The sequence below is a fragment of the Oncorhynchus masou genome, chromosome 15 (assembly GCF_036934945.1).
Source record: "Oncorhynchus masou masou isolate Uvic2021 chromosome 15, UVic_Omas_1.1, whole genome shotgun sequence".
Taxonomy (NCBI): Eukaryota; Metazoa; Chordata; class Actinopteri; order Salmoniformes; family Salmonidae; genus Oncorhynchus; species Oncorhynchus masou.
The window spans coordinates 3,486,437-3,509,109 of NC_088226.1; the positions used below are offsets into that span (position 1 = coordinate 3,486,437).

The window sequence follows — 22,673 nt, forward strand, 5'->3', positions numbered from 1 at the left end:
TGTAGTTTAAATTCATAGCTTATATCATTTTTTTTCTGATTGAACCATGGTCATGTATGAATGTGATGAATAAATACAACTGTGTAACAATAGAGTTAAACTATTTACACTGAAAAAATATATATAAACGCAACATGCAACAATTTTACTGAGTTAAGGTTCATATAAGGGAATCATTAAATTGAAATAAACTCATTAGGCCCTAATCTATGGATTTCACATGACTGGGAAAACAGATATGCATATGTTGGTCACAGATACCTTTTAAAAAACAGGTAGGGGAGTGTATCAGAAAGTATCTGGTGTGACCACCATTTGCCTCATGCAGCGAGACACATCTCCTTCGCATAGAGTTGATCAGGCTGTTGATTGTGGCCTATGGAAATGTTAAAGGAATTAAATTGCTCTATGCTTTAATACCCAATTAAAATTAAACACTCTGTCAATTCATACGGATTTGTAATTCCCTTATTTTATAGTAATAGACAGAGCCCAGTCTTAAAGTCAAACAGCAGAGTTTATTCATGAGAGTACTCCATACGATACAGTTTACCACAGGTTATAAACTGAAAATGACGTCATTAGTTCCAACACCAACCCGTGCCATCTCCGTTTCCAGTACAAAGGCTGTATCTCAAGCCTTCCCACATCCGTCTCCCTACCAATTTAATATAATTTACGAGTCAACGTTTTCTTGTGTAGATAAGCATTCTCGCCGGTCTGAAGATATAGTTAATTAATTTCTACCAAGGAACAGACAGTCATTGTTCTAAACTCTTGACCACATTCACACACATTATATTCAGTACTGGGATCAAGAAAGAAAACTCATACACATACAGAATAGTATTCTGATTAGTACATATACAGTAACATAATAGTATTCTGATTAGTCAGTCCTGATTGAAATGTATACATAATTAGTCATAATTGATCAAAATTCCCTTAACAGGAAATTTGTCCCAATCCTCTCCAATGGCTGTGCAAAGCTGCTGGATATTGGCAGGAACTGGAACATGCTGTCGTACACAATCCAGAGCATCCCAAACATACTCAATGGGTGACATGTCTGGTGAGAATACAGACCATGGAAAAACTGGGACATTTTCAGCTTCCAGGAATTGTTTACATGGGGCCATGCACTTTCATGCTGAAACATGGCTGTGGATGAATGGCACGACAATGGACCTCAGGGTCTCATCACAGTATCTCTATGCATTCAAATTGCCCTAGATAAAATGCAATTGTGTTCGTTGTCCATAGATTATGCCTGCCCATACAATAACCCCACCATGTGGCACTCTGTTCACAACATTGACATCAGTTCATCCACACGACTCCATACACAATGTCTGCCATCTGCCCGGTATAGTTGATACCGGAATTAATCCGTGAAGAGCATACTTCTCCTGCGTGCCAGTGGCCGTTGAAGGTTAGCATTTACCTACTTTAGTCAGTCAGGTCAAGACCCTGGTGAGAATGACAAGCACGCAGATGAGCTTCCCCGAGACAGTTTCTGACAAATTATTTGGTTGTGCAAAGCCACAGTTTCATCAGTTGTCCGGGTAGCCGGTCACAGAAGATCCTGCAGGTGAAGGAGCCAGATGTGGAGGTCATGGGCTGGTGTATTTACATGTAAGTCTGCAATTGTGAGGCCGGTTGGACGTACTATCAAATTCTCTAAAATTATGTTGGCGGCGGCTTATGATAGGGAAATGACGATTCAATTCTATGGCAACAGCTCTGGTGGACATTTCTGCAGTCAGCATGCCAATTGCACACTCCCTCAACTTGAGACATCTGTGGTCATTGTGTTGTGACAAAACGAAACAGTTTAGAGTTGCCTTCCACTGTCCCCAGCACAATGTGCACCTGTTAAGATAAATAAATTATATTGCTCTTTAGTTAACACCTGTGGATGGATTATCTTGGTAAAGGAGAAATGATCACTAACAGGGATGTAAAGAAATGTGTACACAAAATGAGAGAAGCTTTTTGTAACGTATGGAACATTTTTGGGACCTTTTATTTCAGCTCATGAAACATGGGACCAACACTTTACATGTGTTTATTTCTGTTCAGGATATTACTTAATCTAATACTGCCCTCTCTAGGACAGCCATTATACTGCATCCAAATAATATTCAGTGTCAGAACCAACAGCCTGATTCACGGATGTTGTTCCTTAATTTAAACCATACAGGTACTCAAATGAAAACATTTATCTGCTTTTGAAAAGTTGGGAGATGATAGATACATCTCTGTTCGCCTCCTCCGCTTTCTCTCGCTCTCACAGTCAACACATTTGAAGGACATTATTATTATAATAGTGTCAATATCAGAGATTGTACACCTACTATCATTCTACCAGTCAGTCATTCATTGGCAAGGTAGAAGTATAAAAAGGCATGTTTCATGGAGACATGGTGCCGTTCACTCACAATTTGAAAAGCTACAGGCTTCATGTTAAAAAGCCGCATCCTCCACAAATCTACTTGGCAAAGTCCCACAACAGATTCAACACCTGTGTCAGTTAGAAACATTTCAATATGTTAGTGTCCATGTTGGTCAGTACAGTGGGTCACTATGAGCACATTTGAAGTTGTGTGTAGTGAGTTGTCTTGTAGTGTTTATGGGTGTAAGGTAATGTGTTGAAAATGGTATTAGTGTGTATACGAGCTTATGTTATGTCAGTTAATCCTCTCTGGGTTCACTGTTGTTACTACCAAATTTAGGGTTAGTGATTAGCTAATACACTGGGGTACTTTTCCACCTGCCAGCCAATCAATTAGCTCTCTTTCATCCACACACTCTCTCTCTCACTCCTTCATCCCCTCACTTTCTTTGGCTCTCAGTGTTTGAGGGAGAAGTCTCCCGTGTTGAGGCGAGGGCGAGGTAATCCTCCAAACATTTCTGTTCCATCGTTGGCTCCTGGGGCCAACAGGGCCTTCATGCTGGCAGCAATATGATCCAGGTCAGCTACACCAGCCTGCAACACAGAGACAGTTAGTGGGTATGTGTGTCAGAATGACTGACAGAGAGAAAGTGAGCTGTATGTTTTTAAATTAAGGTTGACTGACCCGTTCCCCACTGTGGCCTTCTCCCTGGTGGGGTCTGTTGCCCTTGAAGCCCCACACAGGAACAGACACGGGGAGGGAGCGGGCCATGTTCATGGGGTTGGGGTGTCGGGATGAGAATGACTGCCCCATGGCCATACTGCGGGGGGGAGGAGGACAGTCCTCACTTAACGAGCCTGGAGCAGAGAGGAGGCACATATTAAGAGCATTAGATCATCATCAACTAATATTACTACACACACTCACCATCAGTGCTCTCCTCCTCTCCATCGGACTCAAAGAATGGTTCACAGTCACGAGACAGCGAGTCCTCATCCATGGAAAACACTCCTGAAGCAGAGGGAGATTAATATTTACGAAGTCATTCAGACCTGAAGATTTAAAAAAAATATTAATAATTGTCCCACAGAGCTGTGTTCACCTGCAGTCTCATTCAGATTACGGCTCCTTTCGTCCATGTCCTCCTCTTCCTCACACTCTTCCTCCAAGTCCCCAATTCCAGGAATGTCTCTCCCTCGTCCAGCCTCCTCTATCATCACAGCCATCTCTCGCTCCCTCTCTCCATTCCCATGCTGCCCAGCAGCTTGACCAATGACAGCCCCTGAGTGGTAGATTGATGGGTAGCTTTGCAAATACAGTGTGGTATTGGGGCTGATGGTTCCCACCCCACCCTCACCTGTTAGGCCCTGTGGAAGAGAAGGTAAGAACTTTACGATCACACACAGCACTATGAATGACAGCCACATTGAATGGCACAAAATGACTGACAGTCAGTCTACTTACCGCCCTGTCAGTGGGCATGTCCACTACCAGTTTAGCTCCTCCGTCTCCTGCACTCAGACGTGTATATCTATGCGCCGTTAGCATAGATGTGGAGTGTAGCACCGCAATGTCGTCCATGTAGCGCCGCGAAGACTCAGCCAAAGCCCCCTGACCCCACACGTGATAGGAGAAATCCCACTTCCGGCCTCCGGCAGGCAAGCCACTACCACTCTCCCTTTTCCTCTCATCTCCCTCCACTACAGATGGCCAGAACTTCTTACAGGCTGTAAGAATAGCCAGGTCGCAGCCTGACTTCTGACAATATCCCTCCGCTGCTGCAAGTAGTGCCAGCCAGCTCTCTTTGTGGTTGTCTGGGATCTCGGGGTCAGATGATTGGGTGATGGAGGCCATGATGGGTAAACAGGACTTCCAATGACTGTTGGATGTGTTTAATTTATTAGGGCTAGCTTTTATGGAACGTATAAATGCTTTGTAACTGTTTTTATTGATCAATAGTTTAAAATGGTTTAGGTTAGTGTAATCAGGCACCTGTAGGACTCAGCCAGCAGTTTGATAATAAATACTATATATTTTTGTTGACAAGTCTTGTGATAAATTTACCTTTTTTCTTACTGGATTGTAGGCTGTAGTGTTGTGTTTTTGGAATCTGCTTTTGGCTAATCTGAGGAAACGTTAGGATCCTTTTTCTATTGCTGGTTTGGTTTAAGCTAAGAATAAAACTATCCTTAGTTGTTATAAAGCAGGTTTCAGAGGCACAAGGTGATTGTTTAATATTATTAATGTCAGTGTGCCTGAGAGAACTAGGGGAGAGAAACGAAAATGTTGCTGGTGTTACCTGGAAAAAACAAAATGGGAGAAATAAAGCTTGAGTTGCCCCCCCCCAAAGAAAAGTTTGCATTGTTAGTCATTATAGCAATATTAGCTGATGTCACTAGCTAGGCACTATTTAGATTATCACTAAACCAGAATTCAGATAATAATCTCATAAAATTAGGCATGATGAAACTTCATGAAATTAGATTACAAATGATATGCTTGAGTTGAGTGTAAAATTCACATGATCCAAATACTGTACATACATTTCAATTCCATATAACTTTTCTGATGTCAGACTGCCTTGTTTCAGTCTGAGTTCATGGTCAATATCTCAGTGGCAGTTTGAGGATGTTCCAAAATACACCTATGCTAACCGTGGGAAGATGTTGTCCACCTGTCGTTACGTCTCGCGAACTGTCGCAATTCAGCGTCGTCGTCCCCCCTTCCTCCCTCACACAATCTCCGTGCATTCGTTAGCATACAAACTGACTCTGCCAAAACCTTGTGGGGTGACTGCCTGCTCTAGATTTACCCAGCTCTTTTCTAAATGTCATCCCTGTGATTATTACTACCAGGAAAGCACTTCATGAAAATTGCATTTTCATGACTGCGGATTGTTTGTTTGCTAACATGCTAGCCAACTGGTCTCCTGTGCACTCTCCTCCCAACATGAACACATTTCACCTCCATTTCTTGCCTTTGCAGACACTAGCACACACAGACACAAATAAACAGCAATAACAAGAAGTCAGCTTACACATTCAGTTCCTTATTTTGTCTGTTGCAAGCGTTTTTCTAGTTCTAATTGTTTCTTTATCCCTCTTTGTCTGATTCTTCATCTCTCAAGAATAGTCTCCCCAAGGCTCCGACGTTGCTGTTTAGAGACCGTAGACGAGACGCACGTTTTACACGTGACTCTGGGCGGGCTCGTACTCGTCTTGTTTTGGACGCGCACTTGGACGAGGCTTGGGGCTGGCTGATCTCAATAGTTTGTCATGGTTTCTTCTACTGGTATAATTTACTTCATCCTCACTGATCTGACATGATGGATAGCTTGACAGGTGGAAACAAATGCTTTTGGTAGGCTTTTCAATCTACATATTATTCCCACCTAAACTGTCTTCTAATTTTGCAGTGCAGATTAAGGAAAAGAGAGGAGAGTAAAACGTTACATTTTTATTTAACTAGGCAAGTCAGTTAAGAACAAATTTTTATTTACAATGACAGCCTACCCCGGCCAAAACCTAACGACACTGGGCCAATTGTGCACCACCCTATGGGACTCCCAATCACGACCAGTTGTGATACAGCCTGGAATCGAACCAGAGTCTGTAATGACACCTCTAGCCCTGAGATGCAGTGCCTTAGACCCCCTGTGCCACTCGGGAGTCCTAAAACTGGGATGCAACTTTGAGAAGACAGACAACAACAACCACTTGCCGCCTTCATCAGCCTCCCTGTCTAAATTGTCTCTGTCCTAACCACTTCTGTTTTTCGGTGTGATTTTTCTGTTCTTTGCTACACTGGTGGCAGCACCAGGATACTCACTGTCACTCATACATTTGTTAGAAGTGTTTCACTATTCGCATTGGGATTTTCATTACCGCCACTGATGCCTAATAAAACTGCCAATTTCATAATTACATGAAACTGACAAATATTGCAAGAATAGAGCCCCATGGTGGAGGTGTCATAACAGTAGTAGGCCTGATTACCCACAATAAGGAGACAGCCTACAGGGAGGAGGTGAGGGCCCTGGTGGAGTGGTGCCAAGAAAATAACCTCTCCCTCAACGTCAACAAAACAAAGGAGTTGATCGTGAACTTCAGGAGAAGCAGAAGGAGCACTACAGCATCCACAGGACCGCAGTGGAGAAGGTGAAAAGCTTCAAGTTACTCAATGTACACATCACTGATAATCTAAAATGGTTCACCTACACGGACAATTTGGTGAAGAAGAAGCAACAGCATCTCTTCAACTTCAGGAGGCTGAAGAAATTTGGCTTGGCTCCTAGGACCCTCACAAACTTTTACAGAAGCACAATTGAAAGCATCCTGTCAGCTGTATCACTGCCTGGTATGGCAACTGCACCGCCTGCAACTGAAGGGTTCTCCACTGGGTGCTGCGGTCTGCCCAAAGCATCACCAGTGGCGCTGCCAATGGCACAGGAAGGCCAAAAAGATCATCAAGGACATCCACCACACGAGCCATGGCCTGTTCAACCGCTATCATCCAGAAGGCGAGGTGAGTACAGGCTCATCAAAGCTGGGACTGAGAGACTGAAAAACAGCCTCTATCCCAAGGCCATCAGACTGTTAAATAGCCATCAATAGCTGGCTTCCAGCCAGTACCCTGCCCTGCACCTTTGAGGCTGCTGCCCTATGTACATAGAATCACATGTCACTTTAATAATGGAACACTGGTAGCTTTCATATTTTTTTACATACTGCTTTATTAATTTCATATGTATATACTGTATTCCAGCGGTTTAAGGCACTGCATCTCAGTGCTTGAGGCGTCACTAGACGCCTGGTTCAAATCCAGGCTGTATCACAACCGGCTGTGATTGAGAGTCCCATAGGGCGGCGCACAATTGGTCCAGCGTCGTCCGGGTTTGGCCGTGATTGTAAATAATGATTTGTTCTTAACTGACTTGCCTAGTTAAATAAAGGTTAAAGAAAAAAAAAAATAAAAAATTCTAGTCAATGCCACTCCGACATTGCTCGTCGTTATATTTATTCATTACATTATTTTACTTTGAGATGTGTGTATTGTTCGATACTACGGCACTGTTGGAGCGAGGAACACAAGCATTTCGCTACACCCGCAATAACATCTGCTAAATATATATATGTGACCAATACAATTTGATTTGAATACCCATAACACCTAGTTGTCAAACAGAGAAATGGTTCCAATCGTTTTTCCACCATTAATTTTTCCCATATGGGATTTCAGAAACACATAAGGGCTGTGTTCGTGTAGGCTTACCCTGGCGTGACGTTTTGATAAGGACAAGGAGACTTATCAGTATATTCGGCTCTATTTACTCTCAGATTCGAAAATGCTAATTACCATCAAGGTGGACATCATGCAAAACTACAAATCCCTGCAAGCTCCTGCACATCATCGTGCAAGCTCCCTGTTGTTTTGAACGCTCGGAAGTCGGACATTTCCGATTTCCCAGTTCTGAGTTCCCTGTTGTTTTGAACGCGGTATCTATTCCAATTTAGACGTGCCACCACATATGATTGGTTGATGTTCCTGACCACCTGCCTTACGTATAACATAGAGACCGTGCAGTCTATGTAGGCGGAAGTCTTCTTCTGACGACATTTGTTTTGGAAAAAAGGCTAGTGGAAGAATAATGGAGCCAAAGGCTGAGACTAGTCACAAGGTAAGCGCAATGTATTGAAATTGAAGTTTAGATTTCGTCTGTATTAAAGGGCCGCTAACTAAATAAACTCGGTTATCACCAATTGTAGCTTGACTATCACCTTCACAACAAAGTCGTGTGATATTTGGAGAAGCTGACGTAACTACAGTAACAGTTAGCTAGCTAGCTAACGTTATAACAACAAACAAGCTAGCTTCATAATTATTCACAGATTAAATTCATATTTGCTGCTGTGAAATATTACTTGTTCAATAAATTAGTCACGAGAAATATCATCATAGCTGTGCTATTTTCCACGGCAGACTTCAATATGTAAAGCAATACGCACTACTGGTTCTCTAACAGCTACTAGTAGTAGTTAGACCTGTTTACAGTGAAGAAAGGGTCCCGAGGCCGAGGATCCCATTCCATAGGATTAGCATCGTAAACTTCCCTGTGAATGTGATTACGGTATCTAACTAACTAAACGTTTGAGCAGTTCGTTGGTGGAGGATGGCTTATGTAATATTTCACCTGAATTGATGTTATATCTGGCAAATTATTATTGATTATACATTTCGGGTAAATTCAGGATAGATATGATGGTATATTGTATTTGTATGGAAGCTAGCTAGATCTATCCAATTGGGTTCAGTCAGTTTAAGTCCAGTAGGGTAAATCGATTCTGAGCTGCAGAGGACACAAATCAAGTGTAATTTGTCACATGCGCCGAATACAATTGGTGTAGACTTTACCGTGAAACGCTTGCTTACTAGCCATTCCCAACAATGCCGAGTTTAAAAATAAAATGGTAACATAAGAGGAATAAAATGCACAGGAATGGAGCTATAGACAGGGAGTACCAGTACCAGACACTACCTGGGAGAAACCCCTGGCAGGCACACAGGTGGAATCACTGTGTGAGTGACTCATAGTGTTCATGTGACTCTATTTTGTAGGCTACAGTAAAGTCCGCTAACTCATCCTCTTTGGGATGTCATATGATTGTCATTCCCCACCCTATTCCCACTCGATCACACTTTCTGATTCATTACACTGGAATCCATGACATGACATTTTGCCATTAGTTTTCACAGCAAATTATATTCTATTAATAGCATATGTTGTTTTGTCACACAGCTGGTGTTTGAGAAGGAGGGGGTTTACCTTCACACCAATGCCAAGAGGAGCAACCAGGACACCACAATCCCAGGATTCATCCGTATAGTGGAACGGGTAAGTTGGACTTCTCCCATAGACACCATATTTACAGTGAGCTCCAAAAGGGGTGGGTATAATTTGTGGAACGTTGCAAAAGGAATCTGTCCAAAAACTAAGTAATTTACAAGGAGGTTGCCAACAAACAATGCATACAAAGTAGCATTGCAATTCACCTAGCTAACTATCTGCCAAATAGGCATCAGCTCACCACGTAGCTTATACTTAATGCTTGTCCCTAGACTACCAGAGTGAGGACAGACATTTTTTGTGGAAAAACTTAATAAAACAGCCCACTCCCTACCCGGTATCTTTTTCTGCCACTATACAACTTTGTATGCATTGTTTGTTGGCAACTTTGTTATTTGCAATGTTTTTGGGACCGATTCCTGGACAGTGACACATTTATTGTTGTTTCGGCTCTGTACTCCAGCTCTTTGAATTTGAAATGATACATTGAATATGAGGTTAAGGTGCAGACTCTGTCAGCTTTAATTTTAGGGTATTTTCACCCGCTTAGGAGTTACAGCACTTTTTTAGGGGACCAAAAGTATTGGGACAAATTCACTTGTGTGTATTAAAGTAGTCAACATTTTAGTATGTGGTCCCATATTCCTAGCATGCAATCATTACATTCATTACAATCATGCATACATTAAGCTTGTGAACCTACAAACTTATTGGATGCATTTACTGTTTGTTTTGCTTGTGTTTCAGATTAGATTCAGATTTTGTGCCCAATAGAAATTAATGGTAAATAATGTATTTTGTCATTTTGGAGTCACTTTTAATTGTAAATAAGAATACAATATGTTTCTAAACACCTCACATTATTGTGGATGCTACTATGATCACGGATAATCCTTAATGAGTTGTGAATAATGATGAGTGAGAAAGTTAGAGGCATAAATATCATATCCCCTCAAAAATGCTAACATCTCCTGTTACTTTAATGGTGAGAGGTTAGCACGTCTTGGGGGTATGATAACTTTCTAACTCATCATTGTATAATTTCAAGTCCAAAGTGCTGGAGTAGAAAGCCAAAACAACAACAACATTGTCACTGTCCCAATACTTTTGGAGCTCACTGTATATGAAAATATTGCCCCCGAGTGGCACAGCGATCTAAGGCACTGCATCGTAGTGCTAGTGGCGTCACTGCAGACCTGGGTTCGATCCCAGGCTGTGTCGCAGCCAGCCGTGACCGGGAGACCCATGAGGTAGCGCACAATTGTCTGGGTTAGGGGAGGGTTTGGCTGGCTGGGATGTCCTTGTCCTATCCCGCTCTAGCTACTCCTTGTGATGGGCCAGGCACATGCGCGCTGCCATCGGTCGCCAGCTGGATGGTGTTTCCTCCGACACGTTGGTGAGGCTGGCTTCTGGGTTAAGCGAGCAGTGTGTCAAGAAGCAGTGCAGCTTGGCGGGGTCATGTTTCGGAGGATACATGGCTCTCGACCTTCGCCTCTCCCGAGTCCATACAGGAGTTACAGCGACGGGACAAGACTGTAACTACCAATTGTATATCACGCAAAAGGGGTAAAAATCAAAATGCTACTATTGGTTGATTGAAAACCAATTCTGGTCATATTCAAAGTGGGGGAAGTCTTTGTCATCAGTAACTTTGTTTTGCTTCCTTTAGTCAAGGCCTATAGATCATATACAGTATGTCCTTTCTTCTTAGTGTTAGGCTATCACACATTATTTTGGACTAGACTGTTTGTCTATGTTTACAGGGTGGGGAGCCAGCTTTAGAGTGGAGTGCACTAGAGGACGAGGGCCGCAATGCGGCTGCTGTATTCTACACTAAAAAGGTGAGCGCTTGTTTAATACACTAGTGACACACATCACTCGGTTTTCTTCATGTTCTTTATATACGGCCTGTCTTCCTGTTAGGATGGAGAAGGAGGGGTGGAGGACACCAACTTTGACCCTGGCTACGAGCCAGACTGGGCAGTCATCAGCACAGTGAAGAGAGACCAAGTCAGAGAGCATCCCCCCGTCAAAGAGACAAGTACGTAAACTTTTATAACTTGCCTTCTGCGTTTGTAGTTCTCATACTAGGCTATACTCACACATGTGTTTGCAGCAAGTGTATAGTGCTATTCTTGATGTTGATGTCTCCCCCTCTGTTCCCAGGCCAGTGGTCGTTCTCCCTGCCTCTGTCGGAGCTGTACTCTCTGCGACGGTCCCGTTTCTCCCTGGGCCGTAACTTCCTGGTTTTTACTAGCAGGGGTGGCCACCCCCTCCCTCCTCTGCACTTCCACAGGGGGGGCACCAGGGAGCTGTTGAGGGCCATGCAGCGTTACATCATCCTGGCCCCGTGAGTAGCAGCAGACAGCCAGTTCTCTCTCTCCGATCAATGCCTCAGAGGATTTCAAGGCATTTCACTGGCATTTAACTGGACTCTGAGCAGTAGAGTTTAGCAGCTGTTATACCCAACCCCCTTACTACATATATTTTGAAGTGTCTTTTTCATACTTTCTCTCTCTCCTTCTTGCTAACATTTTCTTTTATTCTGAGCTTCTATATCTTCTCTGTCGCTGTCTGTCTTACTATCTGCCTGACTGTGTTTTTCTGTTGTTTTAGATCACCTGTAGATGGTCGTCTCTTCCTAGCGTATCCCCATGACTCTGGGGCTCTCTCTCAGTCCTTTGATGAGCTGCACCTCTTTGACGATGGAAGCTCCGACCTCGTCTCTGTAAGTCTTGTGTTTTGTGTGCGCTATTCTCTGAGAAGGTTTAATGTGTGTGTTTATGATTATATTAATCTCTTTGTTTCCAGAGGTTTATCCAGGACCCTTATGCCACCACCTTTGGGGGATTCTCCAAGGTCACCAATTTCTTCAGAGGGGCTCTGCGACCACCAGATTCCCCCTTCCACCACCGTGGCCCTCAGGACCACCATGGGCCCCCATCAGCTGACGACGAACCAGGCTTTGAGCTCATCACCTGTGTAAGTGGGGGGATGGGGTTGGAGATGTAAACTCATCACTAGCCCTGACATCTGTGGAGTAGATGGAGAAGAGGACCTCACTTTATAGCATCCAGATGTTGGCTGTAACATACGGATGGCGATATCGTCCAGATGTTGGCGGTAACATACGGATGGCGATATCGTCCAGATGTTGGCGGTAACATACGGATGGCGATATCGTCCAGATGTTGGCGGTAACATACGGATGGCGATATCGTCCAGATGTTGGCGGTAACATACGGATGGCGATATAGTACCAGATATCGTCCAGATGTTGGCGGTAACATACGGACGGATGGTAACATACGGATGGCGATATAGTACCAGATGTTGGCGGTAACATACGGATGGCGATATAGTACCAGATGTTGGCGGTAACATACGGATGGCGATATAGTACCAGATGTTGGCGGTAACATACGGATAGTACCAGATGTTGGCGGTAACATACGGATAGGCGATGTTGGCGGTAACATATCGTCCAGATGTTGGCGGTAACATACGGATGGTACCAGATGTTATAGTACCAGATGTACGGATGGCGACGGTAACATACGGATGGCGATATAGTACCAGATGTTGGCGGTAACAACGGATGGCGATACGGATGGCGATATAGTACCAGATGTTGGCGGTAACATACGGATGGCGATATAGTACCAGATGTTGGCGGTAACATACGGATGGCGATATAGTACCAGATGTTGGCGGTAACATACGGATGGCGATATAGTACCAGATGTTGGCGGTAACATACGGATGGCGATATAGTACCAGATGTTGGCGGTAACATACGGATGGCGATATAGTACCAGATGTTGGCGGTAACATAGTACCAGACGGATGGTACCAGATGTTGGCGGTATAGTACCAGATGTTGGCGGTAACATACGGGTGGCGTAACATATCGTCCAGATGTTGGCGGTAACATACGGATGGCGATATAGTACCAGATGTTGGCGGTAACATACGGGTGGCGATATAGTACCAGATGTTGGCGGTAACATACGGGTGGCGATATCGTCCAGATGTTGGCGGTAACATACGGATGGCGAATATAGTACCAGATGTTGGGAGTACCAGATGGCGGATGGCGATATAGTACCAGATGTTGGCGGTAACCAGATACCAGTTGGCGGTAACATACGGCTGGCGATATAGTACCAGATGTTGGCGGTAACATACGGATGGCGATATAGTACCAGATGTTGGCGGTAACATACGGATGGCGATATAGTACCAGATGTTGGCGGATATAACAGATACGGATGGGTGGCAGATGTTGGCGGTATAGTACCAGATGTTGGCGGTAACATACGGATGGCGATATAGTACCAGATGTTGGCGGTAACATACGATATAGTACCAGATGGCGATACGGATGGCGATATAGTACCAGATGTTGGCGGTAACATACGGGTGGCGTCCAGATGTTGGCGGTAACATACGGATGGCGATATCGTCCAGATGTTGGCGGTAACATACGGATGGCGATATCGTCCAGATGTTGGCGGTAACATACGGATGGCGATATCGTCCAGATGTTGGCGGTAACATACGGATGGCGATATCAGTGGTGAGAGTTTTCTTTTTGGTGGCACCAGGGGGTGGAGCTTGGCCCTAAACCAAACGTAACCAGGGGACAGCCTCTCGACAAATGGGAGGAGTTCCTGGATCCAGAGGGGCGTGTGAAGGACCCACAGCAAATCAAAGAGCTGGTCTTCAGGGGGGTAAGACCTTACAGTATAATTCCTCTCTTGTAAAAAACACCAGACACCATCTTCCATCCAAATGTGTTTTGCTGTACATTGTCTACACCATGTCATTCAAACCATCCCTCCTTTCCCTCTCCTAGGGTATCACACCATCCCTGAGGAAGGACGTGTGGAAGTTTCTGCTAGGTTTCTATCCCTGGAATAGTACTGTGAAAGAGAGGGAGGACATTCTGAGGATGAAAACGTTAGTTTCTTATTATCTCCCTCGCTTGTTATGGCTCTCTTATCACAGACTGGGACTGTTGTCTAAACGGGAGTGAGTAAATTCATCTCCTCAACCCCTCTGTGTTTCTCTGCCTTCAGAGATGAGTATTTCAGAATGAAGGTTCAGTGGAAGTCAGTCAGTGAAGAGCAGGAGATGAGGAACTCCCTCCTCAGAGGATACCGCAGCCTGATAGGTTGGTGTTGCTGTCTGTTAAACACGATCTCACTTCTCATTGGTTGACACACATTTTATGATTGGTTACTTATCTGTTCATGTTGTTTTGATTGGACAGAAAGGGACGTGAGTCGGACGGACAGACACAACACCTTCTTCTCTGGCAACGACAACCCAGGCCTGACTCTTCTCAATGACGTGCTGATGACATACTGCATGTTCAACTTTGATCTGGGTAAGCCACTCCCCTTGTTCTTACACTTGAAAGTTCAAAGCCATTGTATCACATTTCAACTTTATTTATTATCAATATCTCATACCTGACTCTCCTCTCTCCTTGTGTTTCCTGTTGTCTCTCTCTTTCTCTCCCTGCAGGCTATGTCCAGGGGATGAGTGACCTCTTGGCTCCTCTCCTTTTTGTCACTCAGAACGAAGTGGAGTCCTTCTGGTGTCTGACAGGTTTTATGGAGATGGTGGTAAGCACCTTACTATCTTGTTAAATACTCATATATTACCACATAAGAGTGTTAAAACATAGCATTATACATTTATACACTATTTTAATGTTCTCTCTCTCTCGGGCCCTCAGCACCAGAACTTTGAGGAGTCTCAGGAGGCCATGAAGCAACAGCTCCTTCAGCTCAGCCTGCTGATGAAGGCTCTGGACCCTGAGCTCCTTGACTACCTGGGTAAACAATGACTATCACTCAGTTACTGTGTTTCTCTCACACTTCACCATAACTCAAACGTGTTATTACTCAGTGAGGTAGACATTCATCAGGCAGTCTATTCTCCAATCAGCCAATTGATTATATTTGACCTTAACTCAAGTTGTGTTATGTAACTACCTGGATGCGTAATCGATTGACATAGTAAATTCTTCACATTGTTATGTTATTATGTTGTCTCTCTTTCAGACTCCCAGGACAGTGGCTCTCTGTGCTTCTGTTTCCGTTGGTTACTGATCTGGTTTAAGAGAGAGTTCTCCTTCGAGGACATCCTGTCCCTTTGGGAGGTGAGTGGGTGGATACTACTCATTAGAAACACTCGCATGTAGCCTAGGCTCTACACACTATATGGAAAAAAACACCCTTCGTTTTACAATATATGTAAGTAAACACACAGTGAGCGCACTGTTCTGTGCTAGGTTCTTTGGACTCGTCTGCCATGTGAAAACTTCCATCTGCTGATGGCTGCTTCCATTCTGGAATCGCAGAGGGGGGAGTTCATCGGCTCTGACCACGACTTCAACACTATTTTGAAGGTTTGTTGGAAGTGTGTTTGAAGTTATTTTTCTTAATGATGTTGTCTTTTTGTTTGTGTGTACAGTACTAAGGACTGTGTATGTGTCTCTATGTGCAGCACATCAATGAACTGACCATGAAGCTGGATCTGCAGACAGTCCTACGAGGAGCAGAAGCTAACTACCTACAGCTGGCCTGCTGCAAAGTAGGAAATATCTTAGAGGAGGATACATTCATTTGGACATGCTATATTTAACATATTGTGTATTGTCATCTAACTGATCTAACCTCCTCTTCTCTCCATTCCTTCTGTCTCTCAGGAGCTGTCGGTGAAGGTGCAGGAGGTCATTGGTCTGTACGTTCCCCCCAGCCCTGATGACGAGACGAGCCCAGAATCAGAGTCACATGAGACGCAGAAGCTTCTCAGCCAATCACAGGCAGCAGCTACGGAAACGAGCCAGTCAAGTAACAGCACTGCTGCTGCAGCAGCACGCCCTCGCCCTACCTACCCGTAACTCTGAAGGACAGGATAATTGACATGAGGAGAGAAAGCCATTAACCGATATGAGGTGTTTCATATAGGAAGATATATGCTCAATGGCCAGTTTAGTTATTTTTTTCATTTATTTTTTAGGTTCACCCATCTAGTACCGGGTCGGACACCCTTTTGCCTCCAGAACAGCTTGAATTCTTAGGGACATGGACACGTTGCTCAATTGATATCAAAGGACCTAACATGTGCGAAGGATAACATTTCCATGCCATTACTTTACCCTCCACCAGTCTGTACCGTTGACACCAGGCAGGATGGGTCCATGGACTCATTGCTGCTTACACCAAATCCTGACTCTGTCGTCAGCATGATGCAACAGGAATCGTGATTTGTCGGACCAGGCAATGTTTTTCCACTCTTCATTTGTCCAGTGTTGTTGATCTCGTGCCCACTGGAGCTGCTTTGTCTTGTTTTTAACTGATAGGAATGGAACCCGGTGTGCTCGTCTGCTGCAATAGCCCATCCGTGAAAAGGACCGACGAGTTCAGCGGTTCAAGATGCCGTTCTGCACACCGCTGTTGTATTTCACAGTTATTTACCTGTTAGCTTGCGTGATTCTTGCCATTCTCCTTCGACCTCTCATCAACGAGCTGTTTTCACCCACAGGACTGCTGCTGACTGGATGTTTTTTGTTTGTCACACCATTCTCGGTAAACCCTAGACACTGTCCTGCGCGAAAAGCCCAGGAGGGTGGTCGTTTCTGAGCGCCTGACACCAACGATCATACCGCACTCAGTCGCTTAGGTCACTTGTTTTGCCCATTCTAACATTCAATGGAACAGTAACTGAATGCCTGTCTGCCTGCTTTATATAGCAGGCCATGACACTCACTGTCTGTAGGAGCTAACCATTTTTGTGAATGGGGTGGTGTACCTAATAAACTGGCTATTTATTGTATGTTGGATGATATGGGGCATAGGAGAGACAGTTTGATAATGTACTGATGAGGGTTGCAGACTGTTACCATCTCTGACAGACGGGGAATTAGAGTGAACGGTGAGAGGTTGTTTTTTTTCATGAATGTAACTATCCCAAATATTGAAATGGTCTATATATGCAGTGCTTTGTCTTTATATAAATACTGCAATACATTTTTTTGTTTCCCATTTTGTGTGAATCCAAGTTATGTCCAGTCATTTATATTTATGTACCTGTCTCGTGAGTGTCTTTTTTTCATTTTTTTTCTTCCAAATTCTTCTTTGTGTGAAATGCTTCCATTTTAAAATTGTCTGTTAAATTGTTTTATCCCTGTCTTTCTATCTCAGAACATTTGTCCCTTTTTTAATGGTGTATCATTGTGGTCTGCATTAGTTCCACCCTGCTGTTCTCCTGTTGTTCCTTCTATCCATGCTCTCCTCTCTATTGCTGTCCTTCTCACTCTTAAGTAATTCTACATATAATATGGAGAATAATCTTACTGACAGAGCATTACAAGTACTATACAATGCCTGCCTTATAGAGTGTTATACATGCAGTACTATAATGTTTAAGGTTTTTAACTACCGGTATTATGTCATAACAATATTTTAATTTACCTGAAATTGCTGAATCTTACCAAATAAAGGGTACAAAAACAATCAATTACTGGTGAAATTGACTTTTTTTCTGATGTTGTTTACAAGTCATATGTTCCCACCAGACAGTGTGACCCCCCCCCCCCCCCCAATTCTGTTAACCCTCCACTACCCTCCCAAACTATTCATCCTAACACTCCCATGAATCTTAATGCGTGACTGGTCTGTGCCCTCTCCCTCATCTCAGTTCCATATGAAGTTTTAGACATGGTAATGCTAGTACGTGTAGGAGAGAGATCGACACGCAAACAATGAAAGATTTACCGGAAACCTAAAATACAAATATGTATTTGAAGTGGGGAAACTGTTGAGGCAACTGTTTGATTGTATTACTATTTATTGATTGTATTTTGTATTTTAATGGTATTTTATGTGTTCTGCTGGGCTCATTTGGAAAAGAGGCCAGGATCTTAATGACTTCCTGTTGAAATAAAGGTTCATTCAAATGTTGTCTTGTCAAATGGTCTGTGAGTTTTGATACTCTTGTTGTTTACACTGTAGTTATTGTTGTAAACTAATAAAGTTAAGTGTTAAAACACAGCTCATTTGCCAGAAATGTGTCAAAAGCACTTAGTTGGTTGACTTAGTTCTGAGTGATAAAGTGTTTATCAGTTCTGTAGGATGGTTTATGCAGTGTGTTAACTGAGTGAGCAGACCCCCCCCTCCCCGTCAGCAGGTGTCTGTGAGGTGAAAAGGGATCTCTGTCCTCCACTGTCCCGGGCAATGAGGTGGAAAATGAGGGGCGGAGAAACACACCCCCCTCTCAACACCGACTGGGTCGTCCATGTCTCTCCTTCCCCCTCTCTCCCTCCTTCCCTCTCTGTCTCAGTTTGAATACAGCTGCAATGTATGAATTTAGCAGGGTACTTAAACAGGCGGGCGATCTGTCACTCTGTTTCTCTTCCCCACGCCCCTCTCTGCCCTCTCTCTTCTGACCTGACCTCTTCTGACTCCCACATCCAAACTCACTCTGGCTCTCATTCAAACTCAATCTGTTTTCAGTGCTAATCCAATCACTGTTTATGGATGTCTCTCTCAACAGCCATCATCCCCTCTAATTCTACAATTGTCCCAGTGTGTTGGGGTGATAATCTCTCTTGTTGTGATTGTGTTACCGCTTGGAGGGTTTTTTATTTGGAGTGTTTGAGACCTCAGAGGAGATAAAGTCTGTGGTTTAAATCTCAAGTCCCAGATAAGTGTGCTCTTACTAAAGAAGAATGCCTTTGGCATTCTTCTTGAGGTTTTCCAGCAAATGTGCAGCCACACACACACAGATGACTAATGATTAAGGGTGATGGAGGAATATTTCAGCAATGAAATCTCTTGACTTCGAAGAGATTCAACAAAAAGACTCAGAAATTATGCTATGACTTTCCACAGTAAATGTTAGTGAGAAACACAAAATACATTCCAGCTAAACATTTGCATAAAACAGATACTATTTTAAAAGAAAACAACTGTATTACAACATATCTATTTGAAGGTCTAATTATCGTGATTGATTTAAAGCGGCAATCAGCAGTTGAAACAATAAGTGGCTCCCCGCCCCTGTTTTGGTAAAAAGCTAAGGGATGGGGCTGTAGAAATGTAACAACTCCCAAATTCAAAGAAATAGCTATGGATGCAAGGACTGACCATCCATGATATCAATATGATAGTTTTAACCATGTTTGTTTGCATTTACTTTGTTTACAACCATTGCGATAAAACAAGCTATTATTTTGGGTTCTGATGTGCAGATTTCCCCTTTAATCAAGTAAAAATACAAGCTAACCTTAACGTATGCTTTTGTCGTATTATATTTTAAGGCTAATTCAAGAGGTGTGTAATTGTTTCATTTTCAGTGCTTCCCAAATGTCTCTGTGAAACATAAGCCCTCGTGTGTCCCTTAAACCACCTGTAGTGACTCACTGTGTCAAATAGAATCTGAATTCACTACTTGTAAGTGTGACCCTATTGTGACCATCAGGGGAGTCCCCGAGGAGCATGAGAGTGTGTCTGCTGTCCAGTGAATGTGTGAAGGGTGTGTGTGTGTGTCAGAGAGAGAGAGGACCCAGCAGAAGGCCAGGGGCTGGTGTCTGACACTGATTTGTAAAGGAGACAATACGGCTCATTGACCTGCCTGCTTTACTGTCTGTTGCTCATACTTCACCCTGTCCTCCCTAGTGGATTCACCCAGCCTTAAACACGGGTAGCAGATTGCCACAGGCTGAGGGGGGGGGGGGGTAGAGTGACGGGACACAGGTTGCTTTGACAATGAGATTCCTCAGAGAGTTCTGGGCACTAGAGAGAGAGTTTCATGCCAAAAGTTAGACATTTAGAGGCCGGAAATCTTTATACATATATATTAGTTCGTAGCACAATAAATTCTGTGTAGCTACAAACAGGACAGGGCAAAAAGGATTTTGTAAAAATGCAACCATTCAACACTGCATAAACCCTCACGTTGCTTTTCCAATTAACTGCAATTATAATCTCTAATTTATCTATACAGTTTATATTATTTAATGGGAAAGAATTTGGAACTTTCAGTTTGAGAAGATATATATATTCCATCTTTTCTCTTTCCCCTTTAATATTGTCAACAAACAACCTACTCCTCATGTTTTCCATTCCCATTGTCAGAGTTTGGAGATGACCTTTTCTCTCCTCCCTTCTCTCCCTTTCTCCCCTTCTCTTTTTCACTGTTGGGGGCAAGCTGTTGCCCTGTCCCTGCGGGCCCCTCCCTCTCTTGTCTGCACCCTCTCTCCTCCCCTCCCTCTCTCTCCTTCTCTATTTTCTCCCTCTCTCCACCTGTTGATGCCATTGTTGTACAGACAGCATTGTTGTCTTTTTATTATTTTATGTCAGTCACTATGTTACCACCCTCTTTCTCTTTCATTCCCTCTTCACCACACCCTCTCTGTCATTCTCTTTCTCTGAGGGGTATAAAACCCAGCCAGAGGAGGTTCGAGCTAAGATTCACACCAGCGCCACACAGGAACACACACATACAGAGGGGCGAGGAAATAAAAGGACATCCAACATAGCAGTGACAAGAAGAGGGTTCAATTGAGTTGGATTAGTTGCAGATTTTCAGCACACACATTGGTCCTACATTCTCTCTCCTTACACTGACAGAGTAACATTGACTTGTTGTATCCCACTTTCTGGACCGAGAGGAACACAAACCCACCTAGGTAGTTGTGTGTGGGCTGAGCTGAGGGATGTCTGTGTCTGTGTCTCTGTGGTGTGAGGAGGAAGTCCGAGGCCAGCAAGGTCAGGGAGCCCAGCAGGGCCAGGCCAGGGGCCAGTCACAGCTCCGGGCCCCCTGGGACCCCAGTGTGTCTGGGCAGCGGATCATCCAGAGGCTGCTACAGGTGGAGGAGAGATATCTGCCCTCCGCCCTCTACGTCGCCCTCATTCAGAGAGAGCCGGAGCGCAGAGAGGAGCTAGCCAAGTGGGCTATGGAAGTATGAACTTTCATTCTCTGGATTCCATTTTCATCTCTTTTTTCCCCACATTATTGTCTTTGGTGTACTGTGATGAGGCACTAATTGATTCTCTCCTGTTGGTCTCTCTACTAGGTATGCTGTGAATGTGGCTGTGACGAAACAGTGTTTCCCCTGTCTGTCTCTATGTTGGACCGCTTCCTGTCTGCCTCCCTGTCTCTCCCTGTCTCACCCTACTGCCTGGCTGCAGCCTGCATCCTCATCGCCTCCAAACTAACAGAATGTGACACAATCTCTGCTGACTCTCTTTGTGCTGCAGCTGAGTACAGCTTCCTGCCCTCCAACATACGGGTAGGTCACCATTTTGATATTGAGGGGAGACACTTTCAAAACTCTGTATGTGACAATATGGTGGACCTTGTGAATGCAAACCATCTCTGTATTATTATATGCATTGTATTCAGTGGGCTATATATACACTAAATGAAAATGTTTTTACACAGAAACACATGTATATTGATGCTCTTGCCCTTTCATCATAAGGAGATGGAACGTGTCATCCTTGCAACTCTTCGATGGGACGTTGCTGCGGTAACCGCTCAGGACTTCATTCCACATTTCCTTCCCCCTGTAGGGGAGAGGAAGGATGGAAAGGCAGACACAGAGGAGTTATTCTCCACACTGCGTCGGCATAGTGACACCCTGGTTGCCATGTGTGTCTGTGACTACCGTTTCCTGGGAGCCCCTCCATCCCTGGTTGCTGCGGCAGCGCTGAACTCTGCCCTTCGGGGTTTGGGCAACGAGGGTCTAGATCATCTGGGTCATATGAGTGCTACACTGGCAGAACTGTGTCAGACTGACCTGGTGAGTGCCTAGCAGTATCTCTAATATCTCTACATAAAATATCTCAACATATTGGTTGTATTACAGCCAGGAGCTGCAGTTCAACTCTATTCAATAGCAATGCTGAATGAAAGACTGATTTAGAGGTGAAAATGGGACTGGAAAGAAAGGACCACAGAACTAAGTGTTACAGAGTTACAGATTGGTTGTGATATGGTTAGTGTGACTGGAAGGGTACTGGTTTTAATCCTAATCTGTGTTTATCTTTCTTCTTTGATGACAGATGGTGTTGCAGTGTTACAGTGAATTGATAGAAGCTGCCCTCAAACAACGGCTCAGAGGTGGACTCCAAGACAGTGCCATGGAGAAGGATGGAGAAATAGAGGATGAAAGAGCAGGCACTCCTACTGATATGAGAGAGATTGATTTCTAAACATTAAATTGTGTAAGGCAAAGTGCGAATCAATCAAAGTCCTGCATGTAGCTCATCAGTGAAACTGATATAAGCTCTTTATGACCTCAAATGCTCTACAATTTATTATATTTTGAAATGACTTTAATTTATTATTGTTTATTTATTCATTGTGTTTCTTGTGCCATATTTATTATTTATTTCATGACTGTGATTCTT

The 22,673-nt window shown here is 43.8% G+C and overlaps 3 protein-coding genes across 4 annotated transcripts; 2 read left to right on the forward strand and 1 right to left on the reverse strand.

Annotated features, from left to right (window-relative positions):
• Positions 1–1,992: 1,992 nt before the first annotated feature.
• On the reverse strand, positions 1,993–5,573 carry LOC135555351 (uncharacterized). 2 transcript variants are annotated; one of them, XM_064987701.1, is made up of 6 exons: positions 5,434–5,573; positions 3,861–4,275; positions 3,499–3,763; positions 3,324–3,407; positions 3,081–3,253; positions 1,993–2,989 (listed from the first exon to the last, which is right to left on the reverse strand). In XM_064987701.1, the coding sequence occupies exons 2-6, from the start codon at positions 4,248–4,250 to the stop codon at positions 2,852–2,854; spliced, it is 1,050 nt and encodes a 349-aa protein (XP_064843773.1). In that variant the 5' UTR covers positions 4,251–4,275; positions 5,434–5,573; the 3' UTR covers positions 1,993–2,851. The 2 variants fall into 2 exon arrangements, with proteins under 2 accessions (XP_064843773.1, XP_064843772.1); XM_064987700.1 differs by having other exon boundaries at positions 3,861–4,695.
• Positions 5,574–7,837: 2,264 nt separating this feature from the next.
• On the forward strand, positions 7,838–17,775 carry LOC135555352 (TBC1 domain family member 17-like). The gene is made up of 17 exons (XM_064987703.1): positions 7,838–8,073; positions 9,193–9,288; positions 11,004–11,081; positions 11,164–11,281; positions 11,407–11,590; positions 11,857–11,968; positions 12,052–12,222; positions 13,848–13,973; positions 14,099–14,202; positions 14,322–14,416; positions 14,516–14,632; positions 14,773–14,873; positions 14,987–15,086; positions 15,315–15,412; positions 15,545–15,661; positions 15,760–15,846; positions 15,962–17,775. The coding sequence occupies exons 1-17, from the start codon at positions 8,044–8,046 to the stop codon at positions 16,154–16,156; spliced, it is 1,929 nt and encodes a 642-aa protein (XP_064843775.1). The 5' UTR covers positions 7,838–8,043; the 3' UTR covers positions 16,157–17,775.
• Positions 17,776–20,974: 3,199 nt separating this feature from the next.
• On the forward strand, positions 20,975–22,635 carry LOC135555354 (G1/S-specific cyclin-D2-like). The gene is made up of 4 exons (XM_064987706.1): positions 20,975–21,220; positions 21,335–21,550; positions 21,743–22,063; positions 22,326–22,635. Exons 1-4 carry the CDS (start codon positions 20,975–20,977, stop codon positions 22,473–22,475), a joined length of 933 nt encoding a protein of 310 aa, XP_064843778.1. The 3' UTR covers positions 22,476–22,635.
• The last annotated feature ends 38 nt before the right edge of the window (positions 22,636–22,673 follow it).